This window comes from Urocampus carinirostris, chromosome 1, assembly GCF_059441175.1.
Source record: "Urocampus carinirostris isolate Australia breed hairy pipefish chromosome 1, RoL_Ucar_1.0, whole genome shotgun sequence".
Classification (NCBI taxonomy): Eukaryota; Metazoa; Chordata; class Actinopteri; order Syngnathiformes; family Syngnathidae; genus Urocampus; species Urocampus carinirostris.
Genome location: NC_142349.1, coordinates 5345001 through 5360547, shown reverse-complemented (window position 1 = coordinate 5360547; position 15547 = coordinate 5345001). Strand labels below are relative to the sequence as shown.

Sequence of the window (15547 nt, the reverse complement as noted above, 5' to 3'; positions counted from 1 at the left end):
TGGATGTTTATAACTGATCGTTTCGTGATTAGAAAACCTTGAAGTAAACCTCCAAAACAAAACGACACAAAACTCTCATTCAGCTGTTCACTTCTTACAAACTTTATTCAAAAATTCAGGCAGGATATTGAGCACATTTTGTAATTATTTGAAATGGGTGCACCAAACACTTTTTAAGTGATATTTAAATTCTTTCAACTTTGTATTTTGCAAATCATATTAATAAAAGAGCAATTGGCCTACCAGATAATGGCAAAATCAAGTTTATAGATGTCTATATTTAGGGAGGACTTAGGTAACTCGTTTTATCGTATCTTATCTTACTTAGCTAGATACTATTCAATAAAGCTGTAATAATTTTTGCAGATGGCAGATCATTTTGCTCATTCATTTTTTTTTCTCTAATCTTGAATGAAAATACCGTATTTATTTGTGTATAATGCACACTTTTGTATAACGAGTGCCACTAAATTTTGATTAAAAACCGGTATACATTTTTTCTCAGTTTTTTCAGCTCAAACTATGTATAGTAAATAAACTATGTTAATTATGTGCAACCATCATTAAAATCATTGGTTACGTGAACTATGAACACAATACCTACTTTCAATGTATTTTTTCTATTTAATTTCATCCTTTATAATCCGATTTGTAATCAGATTCACCTACGAGTTGTTTCCTCTTCATGCTTCTTTGCATTCATTTAAATCTTTCAGGATGACTTTGTGTTTTCTCCGTTCTCCAACATCCCTATCTTCTAGCGTATCTAAAAATAGTATGATAATAAGATAACAACTAATGCCATTTCCAATTTCATCCACTTTCACCAAATGTGGTCCAGTGGTTTGATTACAGATGCATGCAATGTTTTACGATTGTGGAAAGCGATATTTTTCGACAGATCAATCATTGCGCAAGTCCGGTAATATACTTTCGTAAGACCGTGTGTATAAGGTGCACCCAAACTTATTTTTTAGGTAAAAAAAAAACATGTGCAGCATCCACAAATAAATACGGAAATTCTCCCCCCCAAAAAAATGAGTACCTTGTGCTGCATCTGAATGTTTTGCAAATTGTAGTGTTATTATTTTTATTTTTTTTTACCTGAAAACAAGATAATAATCTCTTTAGAGACAGAGAAATGTATTATATGTACTCTACCATTCAAAACTTTTGGGTCGCTTCGAAATTTCCATTCTGTGACGAAAACAAAGTTTGAAGAAAATACTTTTTTTTTTCTCGAAAAAAAAAAATCATTTTTTCAAATCTCGATATCTCTGCTATACTGTCTTTTTATTTGCAACTCATTTGAATAATAAAAATGTGTCGTGATTGCCTAAGTGAAGTCACCTGGGGCAATCGTTTGGCGCGCTGGAGCGCACTTCCTGATTGGCTGACGTTCTACACTTAAGCGATCTGCGTCCAGAGATGGACGTCTGGGTATACTCGTTTTATCCCTGAGTGTTTCTCCAGACTACAAGGTACCCACGACTCCTCTTGCCTGATTCATGCCTGCCTTCCGTTTTTGACCTGTTTCTGTTCCACGTTTTGCGACCTACTCTCCCTTCCCGGCCATCGACTTACCCGCTCGGCTGTACTTCCTGTCCACCCGAAGAGGCTGACGACTGACAAGCGTCGACGTCCCAAGCCAGCTCCAACAACTCTTTCAAAAAAAAGCACTTTTGAAACTAACGCTATTGGATCCGAGATTCCGTTCTGGTTCATGACAAAAATGAATGACTTTTCACGCAAAACACACTTTTGTCTGGGTGACCCCAAACTTTCGAATGTAGTGTATGTAAAATTGTCAGGCAAGATTTAACTCCATTTTTTTGTCTTGTTTTTGGGGTCCAAAATAAGCATAGGTGCAAGTGGTTTAATTTTACTTAGTTTTGAGAACTGACGAATGCTAAGGACGACATACAATCTCGAACCTGCAGCCCGAGTCGTCACTTCCATTCACGTACGTGCACAGCCAAACCGTTCGTTCGCATCATGGCTACCATCAGCAGGAACCAATCAGAATTGATGAATAATTCAATATTAAAGAGGGTGTGACCAGGGCAGGGAGGGGTAGGGCCCCTCTGCCAAGCCGGTGGGCCTGTTTGGAAACTGTGTATGTGTGTGTGCATGAAAGTGAGAGAAGAAGGGAGGGTAACAGGGGAAAGTCTGTCACACTAGACTGCATCCACAAACTGGCTGCAGATTAGATTACTGAGCAGGTGGGGGACAAGGGGGGCATGCGGGTGTCGAGAGGAAGTGAGAAGGATATAAGGACAGAAATAGAGAGAGGAGGATAAAAAAAAGATGCAGCAGAGGTGTGAAGAAGAAAGGAGACAAAGTGAATATTTGAACTCATCCGGATGAGATCTTTCGACACCGTAAAGAACGATATTTTCTTCCCCTGTATATTTGAATCAAAGAAAGTGACAATAAAGGTGAATTCAGGTATGCATGTGTACACAAGTGTGTTCATGCACACGGTTATCTGTGTTCAGATGGAGTGGCTGGGCCAACAAAAGGCTCAACAGGAAGCGACTAATCCTTGAGCCGAACCATCATTGCAACAGTGACCACAAGACTCATGTCATTCAACACACACACACACACACACACACACACACACACACACACACACACACACACACACACACTCCATCCAGCAATTTTTTGCTATGCTTGATGAAAAAGAATGATGGATTTTTCCCCGATAATTTAAATTTGAATATTTTTTCTTGGGCGGCAGTAGCTCAGGAAGTAGAGCGATCGTCTTGGGATCAAGAGGTCGCAGTTCGAATCCCGGCTCCTCCATGTTACAAGCTCAAACCAACTGAGAACCAATTGACGGGCTGCATCTCAGTCCGATAGACTGGTGAGACAATAGTCTGCATTTTTGTATGCATAATGAGTAGTGTAGTGTTTGGAAAATTTAGAAATTTAGGCATCTGATCTTTTGAGGTTGTATCTTTATTTTCACAGTATTTTAAAGAAAACAAAAAACTACAATTTTGAGGGTAAGAATGTGTTTTATTTTTACCTTGACTTTTGTACATCTTCGTCGCTTGCGGTAGACAGGTATGCTTTGGGGATAAGAGAAGACTGATGTCCGCCACCCTAACAGTTAAATGTGTGTGGGTGGTTGGATTTGTGCTGTGCACAGTTGGGGACTGACAGGGAGGCAACAAGAGAGGGACAAGGCTTTTAACATCTGGGTAAGCGCTGTCAGGGAGGCACTCAAACACACACAGATGGACGCAAACTCACACACGAATACACATACGCTCCGGTAGCAGGCGAGTCCCAGTCCTAATTATTAGAACACTCTTACTTAACTTAGCCCTGCCACTGGACCGTGACAGGCGTAGGGGGAGATGAGGGGAGTGCCGTCAAGGTGGAGGGAGGCAGATTTTTTCATGACAAGCGAAAGAAGCTGTATTTCTATCTCCCTGAGAGGTTTTTTTTTTTATGTCGTACCACAGCCAGTGTTGGGAGTAACGCACAACAAGAGGAACACGTTCCTAGAACACATTTACTTTTCTCGGACTGCAACTCTAGAAAATTAATTTCGCATCTGATCAGTTTGAACCATTAAAGTGACAGTGTGTATTATTTTGCGCTTCCTTGGGCAAATTAATAAAATAAAGAATAATGATTTCCACCAGCGGTTGGCAACCATTTCTGTCCCACGGAGCGGTTTATTGTCTGACTATATTCTCGCAACCCGGCCAATTGATAACATTAGTGATAATATCAATAGCAATTTTAATAACATTAATATAACCTCAAGTCAAAATCCACTGTGTAATAACTAGATCACTAGAGATTTAGATGCCATAAGAAAACACATTAGATTTGATCTCATCAACACACTATTATTACTCTACATACTACTTTGTACCACGTTGTTTTGTCTGACCTCTTTCCCATAGTGCTCCGTTACAATGATATAGAATGTGGCACTGTGAGTAAACTTGGTATGATGAAGAGATACCATCTAAGACCTTTTGTCATCTACAACCCTAGTAGCCAAGTTGTTGGGATTCGGCTCTCTTACCACCACGATCCGGGTTCCATTGCCATTGCACCCAATGCTGATATTTGTCAACTGATAAATCATTACTCAATGTCGGTGATATATTGCCGTAAAACCTTGATATAGCGTGCACCCAAACTTTGTGTTTTTTGGGTGCCATGAAAAAATAAGGCAAACGACTTTTTCATGGGCCCGGTACCAAACGACCCACGGCATGGTATTGGCCCGTAACCCGGTGGTTGCCGACCAGTGATTTGCTGAATAAGCAAAAATACATGAAATATTTTACAAACATACATTTATAAATACTCTTGGATACCTTTGCCTTCATTTGACATCAGATGAGCCTCACCAAGAGGGAGCTGAAATCATTTTCCATCATATGTTTTTTCACAGATTCTCAAACAAAACAAAAACCTTGCGAAAGGCTGATCAAAAAGAAGAAGAAAAATTGTGCGTTTTGATCACTGAAAATTTGTAATCTTCTTTGTTCTTTTAGCCCTGGTTTACAGTTTTATCATACAGCGCCCTCTAGCGGTCAAATAATACTCACTGTCCCCTTAAGGATAAAGTCATAAACGTTTGGTTTCATTTCTTTACATTAATTCATTATGGGCATTTATTTACAGAAGTCGTAATTGCAGCTACCAAAAAGAAACCAGGCTGTCAGAAGCCTAATATTTCCAAACACATGATTTTAAATAGTTACAATTTACATGAAAACAGCAATTCAGATAATTTGACATGTCATTTCCTGCAAGGCATGATGGGGCCTCCATTCGTTGGTTTAGCGGATGATATTAATCGCCATCGTGTCCGCCTGCGCATTACAAGGATTTGCAAAGCACATTCGGATGTCGCTTGAAGCATTTGGCACGGGGATGACGGATGTGCATGGGGGGCTGCCGGCATGCAGATGTGTTTCTTACAAGTTGTCGCAACAGAACATTTGGTTAAGAAAAAGGGATTTCTCACACGCCTCGCATTATGTGCGATTACAGATAAATGTACTTGAATTGCTTTTAGGAATCAATGTAGAAAGTATTCATAATTTCAAAGTTGCTATGGCAGTTTTTCACCAACAGTAGCGTTTGATTTGAAAAAATATGAATGTAATATTTTTTGTATATATATATATATACAGTATATATATATATATATATATGTATATATATATATATATATATATATATATATATATATATATATATATATATATATATATATATATATATATATATATATATATATATATATATATATATATAAAAGTCGGTGAGCAACGCTTCAAACAACAGTGAGCCACCATAATCCCAAGTGTGGCAAGATAATTCATTATCAAATATGTCCAAAACTTGACATCAAGTTACATTTTGCTGAGTTTCCGGCAATGCAATATTATTTTTCTCTTTTGAATGAATTGACTCATGTACTATTGCAAAGGTTGTACGGCCTCCAAACGTCGTTTGTTCTTACAACTCTTTCACAAGATATCCATTTTTTTTAATTTCCTGATATATTTTGTCGCATAATATTAACATTTTCGGGGGCTTATATAGTCGGTTGTAAGATACAGAACTGTACTTAATCACATTTTTAGTGGAAGTACAATGTTGGCAACACGAATCACTTGATATAATTGGAAATTATTTGAATGAAACACAAACTTTTTATTCTTTTTTCCGTGTTTTTTTCTACTTTTTTTTAAATTCCTTTAAAAAAATCTCATTGTGTTTATTTTTTTCTGGGCTGTTACTTTTTTCTTTTTGTTCTCTATTTACTTTTTTCCTACGTTTCTTTTCTTTTTTTCTGTTTTTTTTCTAAATTTTTCCTTCTTTTTTCTCTTCCTTTTGTTTCTTTTTTTCCTCAGCTTTTCACTACTTTTTCATTTTGGTATTTTTTTCTTTTTTGTTCTATTCCCCCCTTCTTTTAAGTAATTTTGTGCATAATTTTGCTTAATAGTTGGTCATGTTGGGCAGCACGGCAGCGCAGTGTTAAGTGCGTGTGCGGCACAGTTCTAAGGTCTTGGGAACCTCCTGTGTAGGTTCAAATCCAGCTACCGGACTTACTGTGCGGAGTTTGTATGTTCTCCCCGTGCTTGCGTGGGTCTCCTCCGGGCACTCCGGTTTCCTCCCACATTCCAAAGACATGCATTTCAGGTGGATTGGCCGGTCCAAATTGTCCCTAGGTGTGAATGAGCGAGCAATTGTCTGTCCCTGTGTGCCCTGCGATTGGCTGGCAACCAGTTCCGGGTTGTCCCCTGCCCACTGCCCGATGATTGCTGGGATGGGCTCCAGCACCCCCGCGACCCTACTGAGGATAAGCGGTGCAGCTGATGAGATGAGATGAGATGAGTTGGTCATGTTGGGATTAAAGAAGCAAAAACAACCTTAGGACCCTTTTTAGTGAGCCGAGCTGAAGAGTCGGTTCTCGACATACTCTACTAACTTTACTCAACTTCGTTCGACTTCAAAATACCGCATTCGGGACACAACGTCAGGGGAACCCGTGTATTTTTACCTTCATGCACTGTAACTTTGACTTAAGTCGCTTCTTATTAAGTAATTTTGAGCCCTCATTTTTGTGCGCTGGCTAGATTTTCTTGTGCACCGAGAATGTGCAAGCAGTGCGCAATTGCGCACGCGCGCAGCTTAGAGGGAACATTGGTTGGAAGGGAGAGAATATTCTCAGACAATTTCTAATTTTGCTATTACATCCACACTCATGCACCAATGCATGCACATTTGGTAAGGTTTTGGATATATTGGATATCTTTTGGCACCAGGAGTGAATCCATGATGAAGACTGATGGCAATAAGTATGACTGACGTACACTGCCTCTCGCACGCAAGCAGATACACTTTGCAAAATGCGGTAGGGCCAAATGGCATCCCCTCCTCTGATAAATGCTAACACGACCAGCGAAGCTTGTGGGCTTGTAAACCAAGAACTGGTTTAGCCAAGAGAGATGATGACAGGAAGACATAGATGGGTTTGTTTATTGGAGTGTGTGATGAAAGTGTGTGAAGTTATTTCAGCTAGTTGCATTTTAAATTCAACGCCAAGAATTTGATTTCACTACATATATTTTCTTGTATAATACTTCAGAGATCACGAAAGACGTAGCCCCACAAAGTTTGGGTTCAGTATTAATAACATTGTTGTAAAGAAATGAAGGCATCAATGTACTCACAGCGTTCAATGCGGTCCTCGGGGCTGGAGGAGGTCTCTCGGTCTGAAAGCAAGCCGGCCACAGCAAAGATCTTCTTCCCGCTGTCCTCTACCGCCTTCAAGGCGCTGCTGGGTGAGCTCCCAGGCGGGATCTGGGCGCCACCAAAGTCATACTCTTTACCGTCGGCATCTGAATAACGGAGGTGGGGGGAAGCTTCTGCATCCAGGCAGCCTTTGAGGCGCTTCGCTGGGGTAAAAGCAGATTGATACCCGCCTGGAGCACCGTCTCGGTCGTCGGGAGAAGCAAAGGGTCTGAAGGCCCCAACGCCACTGTGGTTTAACATGCTGATTGGTGAGCAGTCCAGATTAGGTGGGGCAAATTGATGATGAAGGTGGAGAAGAGAAGGAGGAAAGTCCCTGTTGGGGAACCCCGGTGGTACAGCACCTTGGCGGTGGTACATGGATGCAAAGGTGTACGAACCATTGTTGAATGGCAAGTGAACATCTTTCTCGACTGAAACCGGCACACCAAACGGGCGTGGCTGCTGGCAAGGAATAGAAGCATCGCGAGAGGCTTCAGCAGTGGAGGCCAGGACCATGAGAGCTGGCGATGCCAAAGGATTTGGCAAGTAGGAGGAACTCTCCATCTTAAACGCTGCTCTGTGGAGGTCCATGATTGAAGTGGTTGAGAAGATTTTGGCGGCAAGAGGAGGAACTAATTCCTCCTCACAAAATCTGACCCGAGTCCTCTTGAAAAAAATCTTGAGTAAGAGTTTGAGTTTAGCAGTTTAGTTGCCTATCTGGCTCAGATCGTAGATTTAGTTCATTCTTTTACTGCAGGGCTACGCTGACTTTAGTTGTGGTCTGTAACAGACTGCCCTTTAGAAAGGTTTCCTCTCTTTGGGTGAGTTTGTCCTGTTCTGTCTGATGTTGATGACGATTAATAAGAGAGGCTCTTGTGGTTGGTTGTCGAGTGTCGTCACAGTCGTTCCCTCATCTTCCTCTGGTCAGACTGTGAAGAGATAAAACCCAATCATTAGATGGCAGCCTGCCTTTGCCTGTTCTATTAAGTTTTTCGTAAATGTTAACTTATGAAGTGCCTTTGCCCAGCTTCTTTGTAGCACCCAGCATTAACTAAGTGCCTCATCCCTCTCCTCTATTCTGCAATTCAATCCAACCCCCCTTTTCAATCCTTCCCTCATCTTCCTAGCACTATTCCACCTCCTCTGCCATCTCCTAAGCAGCTTATTCTTTCTATCTCGCAGATCTTACTGGACCAGAACCGCTTGTCTCAAGATAAGGGTAACATATTTTTGCAGCCCATCCGCAAATATAGGATTTTACTGTATGAGGTTCAATACATCAAGTAAAGGACAGTATAGACTAGGAACTTTCATGCTTTTCTACATTCTGTATCATATTTTAAATGAACTTTTTTTCTCTGTCCGACCTCCGCTTTCCTTTCACATCTCTTCAGATTGCTTCTTCTCACAATCCTTTCCCCTTACCCTCTACTCCCTTGGGTGATTGAGATGGATGATATCATATCAGACCCCTCCATCTGCCATCCACGAGCCAGAGGAAATCTGACTGAGTGAATAAATTAGCTGTACTTGACCTCACGACCCCAGCATCCGTGGCAACAGGCTAGAATTCTTCCTCCCGGGGATTAGATCAGAGTGCGCGATTGGTCGGGCTGGCGCACGAAGCGAGGCAGCCAATGAAACGATAAAATAACATTTAAGAGATGTTTATCCCCAAAGGGCAACTTGAAGGTGGATGGTTCGCTAAGCATCCCAAATGCGACTAAACTGCTACAAGGGAAGAATTTGGATTCAATATGTTTAACAATCATCTCTACATACGACTCGCCAAAATCAATTACCAAACTTGATCTCAGCTTCAGCACGCTGGCCTACCTTCAAAAATAAATAACGTGCAGGAGCCTGCAGTAAGATGAAAGTAGAGACCTGGGCACGGCAAAGTTTTTTACATTACTGCAAGCTTGTGCAGTGGTCAGAATGGCGGCAGCTAATGCACCTCGGTTCTGGACTGATGCCACATCATCTTGGATTAAATCTTTCCCTCTTATTACAAATTCTTTTGTCAAACAATCACACACTAAAGTCGGCACTTTTGGCACGTGAATGACTTTCACATAATCCTTTCTAGTTTGTAATGTTAGAGAGGTGCGACAAAAGCTATCCCCGTTTCAACTAAAAAACTGAAAGTGGGGATTCGATGACAACATGACACTCAAATCCATCTTGATTATCATTTTCTTTCAAGAAAAGGACATGTTTGCATCGTACAAAATGTTAGATTGTTAATATGTGTAGTTGGAAATGCAGTCATGAATGCATGAGTTTTCCAGTTATATTATTGTAATTATTGAATCCTCATTACTTTGATGATCACATTGTTCATTTAGTTGTTATAAATGGAGTTCATGTGTATCCAATTATTTGAAGGAAGTTTTTACTGGCTGTATTCATTTAATGTTTTTATGTATCCATTCATTCAGTGGCCAACCCTTGAGTCTGCCAGTCTTATCATACCACCTGCAAAATCCAGTTAGATAAAGCCTGAGCAAAGGTTTTTGTTAAGATCTCCCTCCCTTGCCTTTGCGTGGAAAATCCGATTTAAATTACTTTAAATTGTCAAGCTAAATTTTATTTTTTGACAACCTTCTCCCTTCTCTGTAAAGACAGTTGTCAGCCATTTCTCAACTCTAACTTTTCTAGGGAGGACTTGTCACAAAACCAGAATATTCGGTTTATTTCTTAATTTGTTTCTTTGTAATAAAACTTTTCAAACGAACCACTCTCTTCAGCTTACTTTCCCTGGTCCGAATAATCTTTCAGAATCACAGGAGTTAAATTGAATGGCGTGACACGGATTGTTTACCCCAACAATAACCAACAACATGAATATGTGCTATTCTTCATTAAAACTAACAGCAAGTGACCATAATATCAAACTAAGACTACCCCAAACTATGTAGTTCATACACACAAAATATGTGTATAATTACAGCCGATGCGTACACATAATGTCAGTCAGTGCCACTTACAATCCCATTTGCCACTGAGGGGATATCAGACGCTCATTGTCTGACATCGGCTATATACATTTTATAATAGAAAATGTCACAGGGGAACATTTACCAAGCTAGCATAATTCGATTACCCTGTACTAGAAAGATACAGCTGCTGCTGGCATATTACGTTGAAGGAGTGGAGGGGTGGAGGCAATTTATGTCGAGCTTGTATTTAAAGTGACTGTTTTAGGCATGTAGAAATTGTTGTGTCAACGTCAATGCACTTTAACCTGATCAAGGGAAATTACACTCATCAAGTGGGACATTTTGTGTGTGTTGTACATTCAAGATTAGAAAATATGCTACAGTTCTTTAAAAAAATTGCAGGACATAACTTGATTCTCATTATTTTTCAGGAAAAAAATAATTGAAAAAATTATGGATGAAACATTTATGCTTTGTTACTTTTTGCTTTGCTGTCCACAACCTCACAGTCACGATCCAAGTTCAATTCCTGTTGCATACAATGTTTTGCGGTTTTAATCAGCAATAGTTATCAAAATGATTATTCATTTAACTTTTGTCTGGCCTAAGAGTATAGAAAGCCCAGTGGTTTACTCAGACAAAAACAAGGACGCTGGTTTTGTAATCCGGAAGCTCTTACTATAGTGCAGATAAAAACACGGTAGCTCTTACTGAAGTCTTAATTCCATGCCCCTCATAGTCCAGTGCACTCTATGCATGAATATAAATGACAAAATAACATTTTGTAACTTGAAGCTCCTTATAGTGCAAAAAAAAAAGCTAATTAATTTTACTTTCCCCTCCATTCTTCTGTTCCTTTATGGCTCCCGGGTCTATTTAGTTTAGTTTAATGCTTACATTTTGGTTCATTAGTTTGTGAATGTCCTCCCTCTGTGGCATTTTGACCAAATATTCAAAGAATAAAGTTAATGCTGTGTTAAGCGCTTCACTTCCACGGAAGAATGAAGTTCCAACAGAATCTTCAGTCCAGAACCCTCCATTTTCATGGTATGATTTTGCTCTGCCAATAGGATTACTTATGCAAGAGGCCAGATCCTTGGGAACCCTTTGCCAAAGAACAACCCCACGGCTGCTTGTTTGATGGCATAGGCCAAGTGCCAGTGCTGCCCTGGCCTGGAGTCTTTTGGGGGCCTTCTTCCAACTGAACAGCCTGTTGCCCAGCTTATGGTTTTCTAGGTTCAGTAAAGCCTCATACTATCATGTTCCTCTCGGTCTGGCTTCTCCTTAAACTTCATTTTTTGGTGTCTAAATCTCTGAACCCTCAATTTAGCAACCTGATACAGATGTAATCATGTTTTGCTCTGTAAGGTGTTGTCCTGCCCTTTCCTGTCAGGTCCCTTCTTACCCGATCTTGTCTTGTCCTGTCCCTTTAAGGCTTGTTCCATTGGGTCCTATCATGTCCCATCTTCTTATGTGTCTTATTTGTTAGGAGTTTTGAGGAGAATGTCCACTGTTAAATATCCAATTGTACTCATTCTTTCAGTTAGTTATTTTGTTTAGCCGGTGCCTTCGTTTATGAACTGTCATCTTCATAATTTATTTCTACTGTATTGCTTGCGTAGGTCACATGGGTTATTATTAAATACTTGTGACTACATTTATCTTCCAGTTATCTGAAAGGTTGAGAGGACTCTGAAGTCGAAATAATTTCTGTTTCTCTGTGTTCAAGGTTTTTTAAAACAGAGACGGAGCTGAGTTTTTTATCTGACAATAAACGGACCTCCACACAGAATGAATGCATTCCTCGAAAACTCTCACAACTATGTCAGCTATTCCCCTACCTGTGGACCTTGGCATATACCCTTTCAGGCCAATCAGTGCATTTCACAGTTTGATCACCACACGAATCAAACACATAAACATTCTAAGGTCAACAAGATAGAAAAAGATAGAAAAAGGAACATTTAAGATATAATGTTATTAACTATTACATCTCTTCTTGGGTTGCTTGAAACTAATCGTCAGATTTGGTATGAAGCGGACAATACATTGTCAAACACAATAAGAGTGGCTTTGACCTCACTGTGTAACTTTCTCAAGCATTATTACCATCTGTTGTTTTGGTTACTCCCAATGGCAACACAGCATTTCATTACTATGCTGGTTAGTGGCAATCAAATGTTTGTGACGGCATATGCAAGCAAACACACAAAGACACTTGCATTGTGAGGTGGTTACGTTTTACTGCGTATCTTCCGAGCAGATGTAAGAATGCCCCTATCACGAGGCCGTCGAGCTAGCACAAGCACAGAAAGCAATATAACTGCAAGATTTGTTAAGGGAACGCGCATACTGTGTAATTGTGTCAGCTGTGACATATCATCCCACTCCTTAAATCAATGCAAATTTGAACAAACCAAGCGGGTTAACATGTGTTATTGTTATTGCTTAAAGGAGAAATTCTATGACCAAGCTGGTGCTAAAATCTTTCTGTCTGACCAAGAAATAATAAAACCGGATTTAAAGACTATGGGGATATTTGTAGACAAGTGTCACGGCCTGGGCCTGGGGCGAGGATTTCCATTCATATCGAGGTCACATGACACGAATCAGAGTTCTCCTGCAAATAAATAATTTCTACCGGTCAGCGCTCCGCAAGCGACCCTGACAAGCTCTCAGATGACACGAGCATCTTAGCTGACTGACAGGTGAGCTTGCCATCTGCCCTTTGCGTGGTGCTATGTCACCCGGCGAGGACTCTCTATTGTTGCGGCCTGACGGGACACGCGTCGGCGCCCACTAATCTTACAAGATGGCGCTGTCCAGTTTCAACAACAAGATGATGAAGTTTGACAGGAAAAAAATATATTGGGAAGTGCATTGCAAACACTCACACTTTTACCCCTTAACCAGAAGCCCCTCAACGTTTATGTACCACGGACCAGTACAACCCAATTATTGCATTGGTAATAATAATAACAGTACCAAAAATAATAAAAATAAGCTTAAATCCACTGTGTACTCATTAGGCCACTATGGGTGTAGATGACTTAAGAAAAGGCATTACGTTCTCTCTCATGATTAATCTCTTTCTAGTCACAGTACGCTCCTGAAAAAATATAAATCAACACAAAAGAGCAGAGCAAGAGAAAACGCTATTTGGTGTATCTGATGATGAATCTAACTTTGAATGAATTTTAATCGATACATTATAATTTTCATTTTGGTACTGTGTAGTTTACATTGTCAGTAAATGCTTTTAATCATGGTCCCATGTATTCAACAACATGATGAATAATGATTAATAAAAAACTGTATGATGATGAGATCAAATCGAATGTCTATTCCTGTGTCATATACATACTTGGTGGTCTAGTGATTAAAATTTGGTGCTCTCTCTGCCTGATCCGAGTTCAATTGCATTCCAATATTGGGCAAATGTGGTCAGCAATATTTTTCGACTGATCAATCATTGCTAAAATACCTTAATATACTGTAAACACTGGTGTATAACGGGCACCCAAGATTTGAGTTGGATAAAAGAAATGCATGTTATGAATGAACATGGTATAAGCAAAATTTATTTCTGTGCGTCCCAGCACCAAACATTCCACAGCCCAGTAAAGAATAAAATGTAATAATAAAGTCGTTAAAAAAGGTTCTATCCATAATGATGTGTTAATTTATATATACATATATATATATATATATATATATATATATATATATATATATATATATATATATATATATATATATATATATATATATATATATATATATATATATATATATATGTATATATATATTTGCATAACTTGTGCATATACAATAAAAAAGACATATTTGCATACCTGTCAACCTCAGCCGTTTACTCTCCTCATTAATGATTGTAATACCATAATAACATAAAATACTAATAATAATAGTACAAAGTTACAAAAACAACGCTGCACCTATTTTCTCACAGAAAGGCATAAGATGTTGAATGAAAAAAAGTGCTTGGCCTGCATTATTGTTTTCCCTTTCCGGAGTACCAGGTTTGAGACTACATTGGTAGGTAAAAAAATAAAACGTATATATTTTTTCAACCCAATCCGGCAGCAACTCAGAAAGTTTGCCCAACTTTGGTTTACAAGAAGGTCAAAGTTGAAAAGAATAAGTGAGTAAACGAGAAGGGAAAATTTTTGAATCAGATATTCACATTAACTCATCACAAGGCAGCCAAGTGTGCGATGTTGATTTGATATTGGTCAAATGAGCATACGGAGGCAAGTGTTGGAGGATCAGGCTCCTTGTATGTATCATCTCCTGTCTGGATGCTCAGCTGGCATCTGGGAGAAAAATGATAAGTCATCTACACGGATTCCGACTGCTTACAATCGATGATTGCGTGTGTAAGTAATTGACAAATGAAGGAGGGAATCTGGAGGAAGACGGAAGAGGGGGGAGAAAAAGACAATCGACGATATAGAGAAAGTATCAGACATCCGAGACAATTCCTTCTCCCTCATTAGCCCGCATGTCTGACTTTCATTGCTTGAGTCCCAGAAACTGAATTAGCGGTCCCTGCCGTCTCCAATGCAATCAAACCATTAAACACAGCGTGGATTACCTCCACCGAGTGATTTCCTTCCGATAGAAAATGACTCAACCTGAGCTACTCTCGTTTACTGTCATCGATATACAGATCATAATATCGTTTGCAATGGAGTGACCTCTCGTATGCCGTTTTACTTAGGGTTCATAGACCTTTTTCATGGGCAAATTCAAGCACTTTTTAAGGACTTTCAAAGCCAAGTACCATTAAAAGAATAAATATGGTGTCTATTTTGCAGAGCCACAATTATATGTGTCATTTACATCAGCGATTTTCAATCATACTGTGCATTTATCAAGATATATGTCTTTTAGATCTTGAGTAAATCGGGAATATATCTAGTTTTCAGACAAATATCTCCTTATAGAGGTGTTGGGTAAAAATAACCCAAATTTATCGCATGGCCCATTATAAATGTCCATTATTGATACGTAAACCTTGCAGTCATACAGATTTCATCGTGCCCTGTTTAGGTGTAGCATGCTCCTGTCCTCTTGGGGGCGATGACCCTTCTTAGGACAATGCCGCACAAACTAATGCCAGCTGCCATTGACCACGATAACAGAGCAAACGCAATGGCACAAAAGAGCAACCAGAGAGCAGTGCCAGTGTCATTTTCAAGCAGACTTGCTCCCTTTAACACAGCTAGTCTGAATTTAGGATGCACCATACCACCCTAACTACTAAAAGTGACGGAACTCAAGCAAAAAATTCCACT

The 15547-nt window shown here is 39.6% G+C and overlaps 1 protein-coding gene across 1 annotated transcript in view; it reads right to left on the bottom strand.

Annotated features, from left to right (window-relative positions):
• The window catches only part of rnf220a (ring finger protein 220a), a 231799-nt gene that overhangs the window by 210206 nt on the left and 6046 nt on the right, over positions 1–15547 (bottom strand). The window contains exon 2 of the mRNA XM_088347747.1: positions 7227–8216. Within this exon, the coding sequence (XP_088203873.1) occupies positions 7227–7878 (652 nt within the window). The 5' untranslated portion in view covers positions 7879–8216. The remainder of the gene's footprint in view (positions 1–7226; positions 8217–15547) is intronic.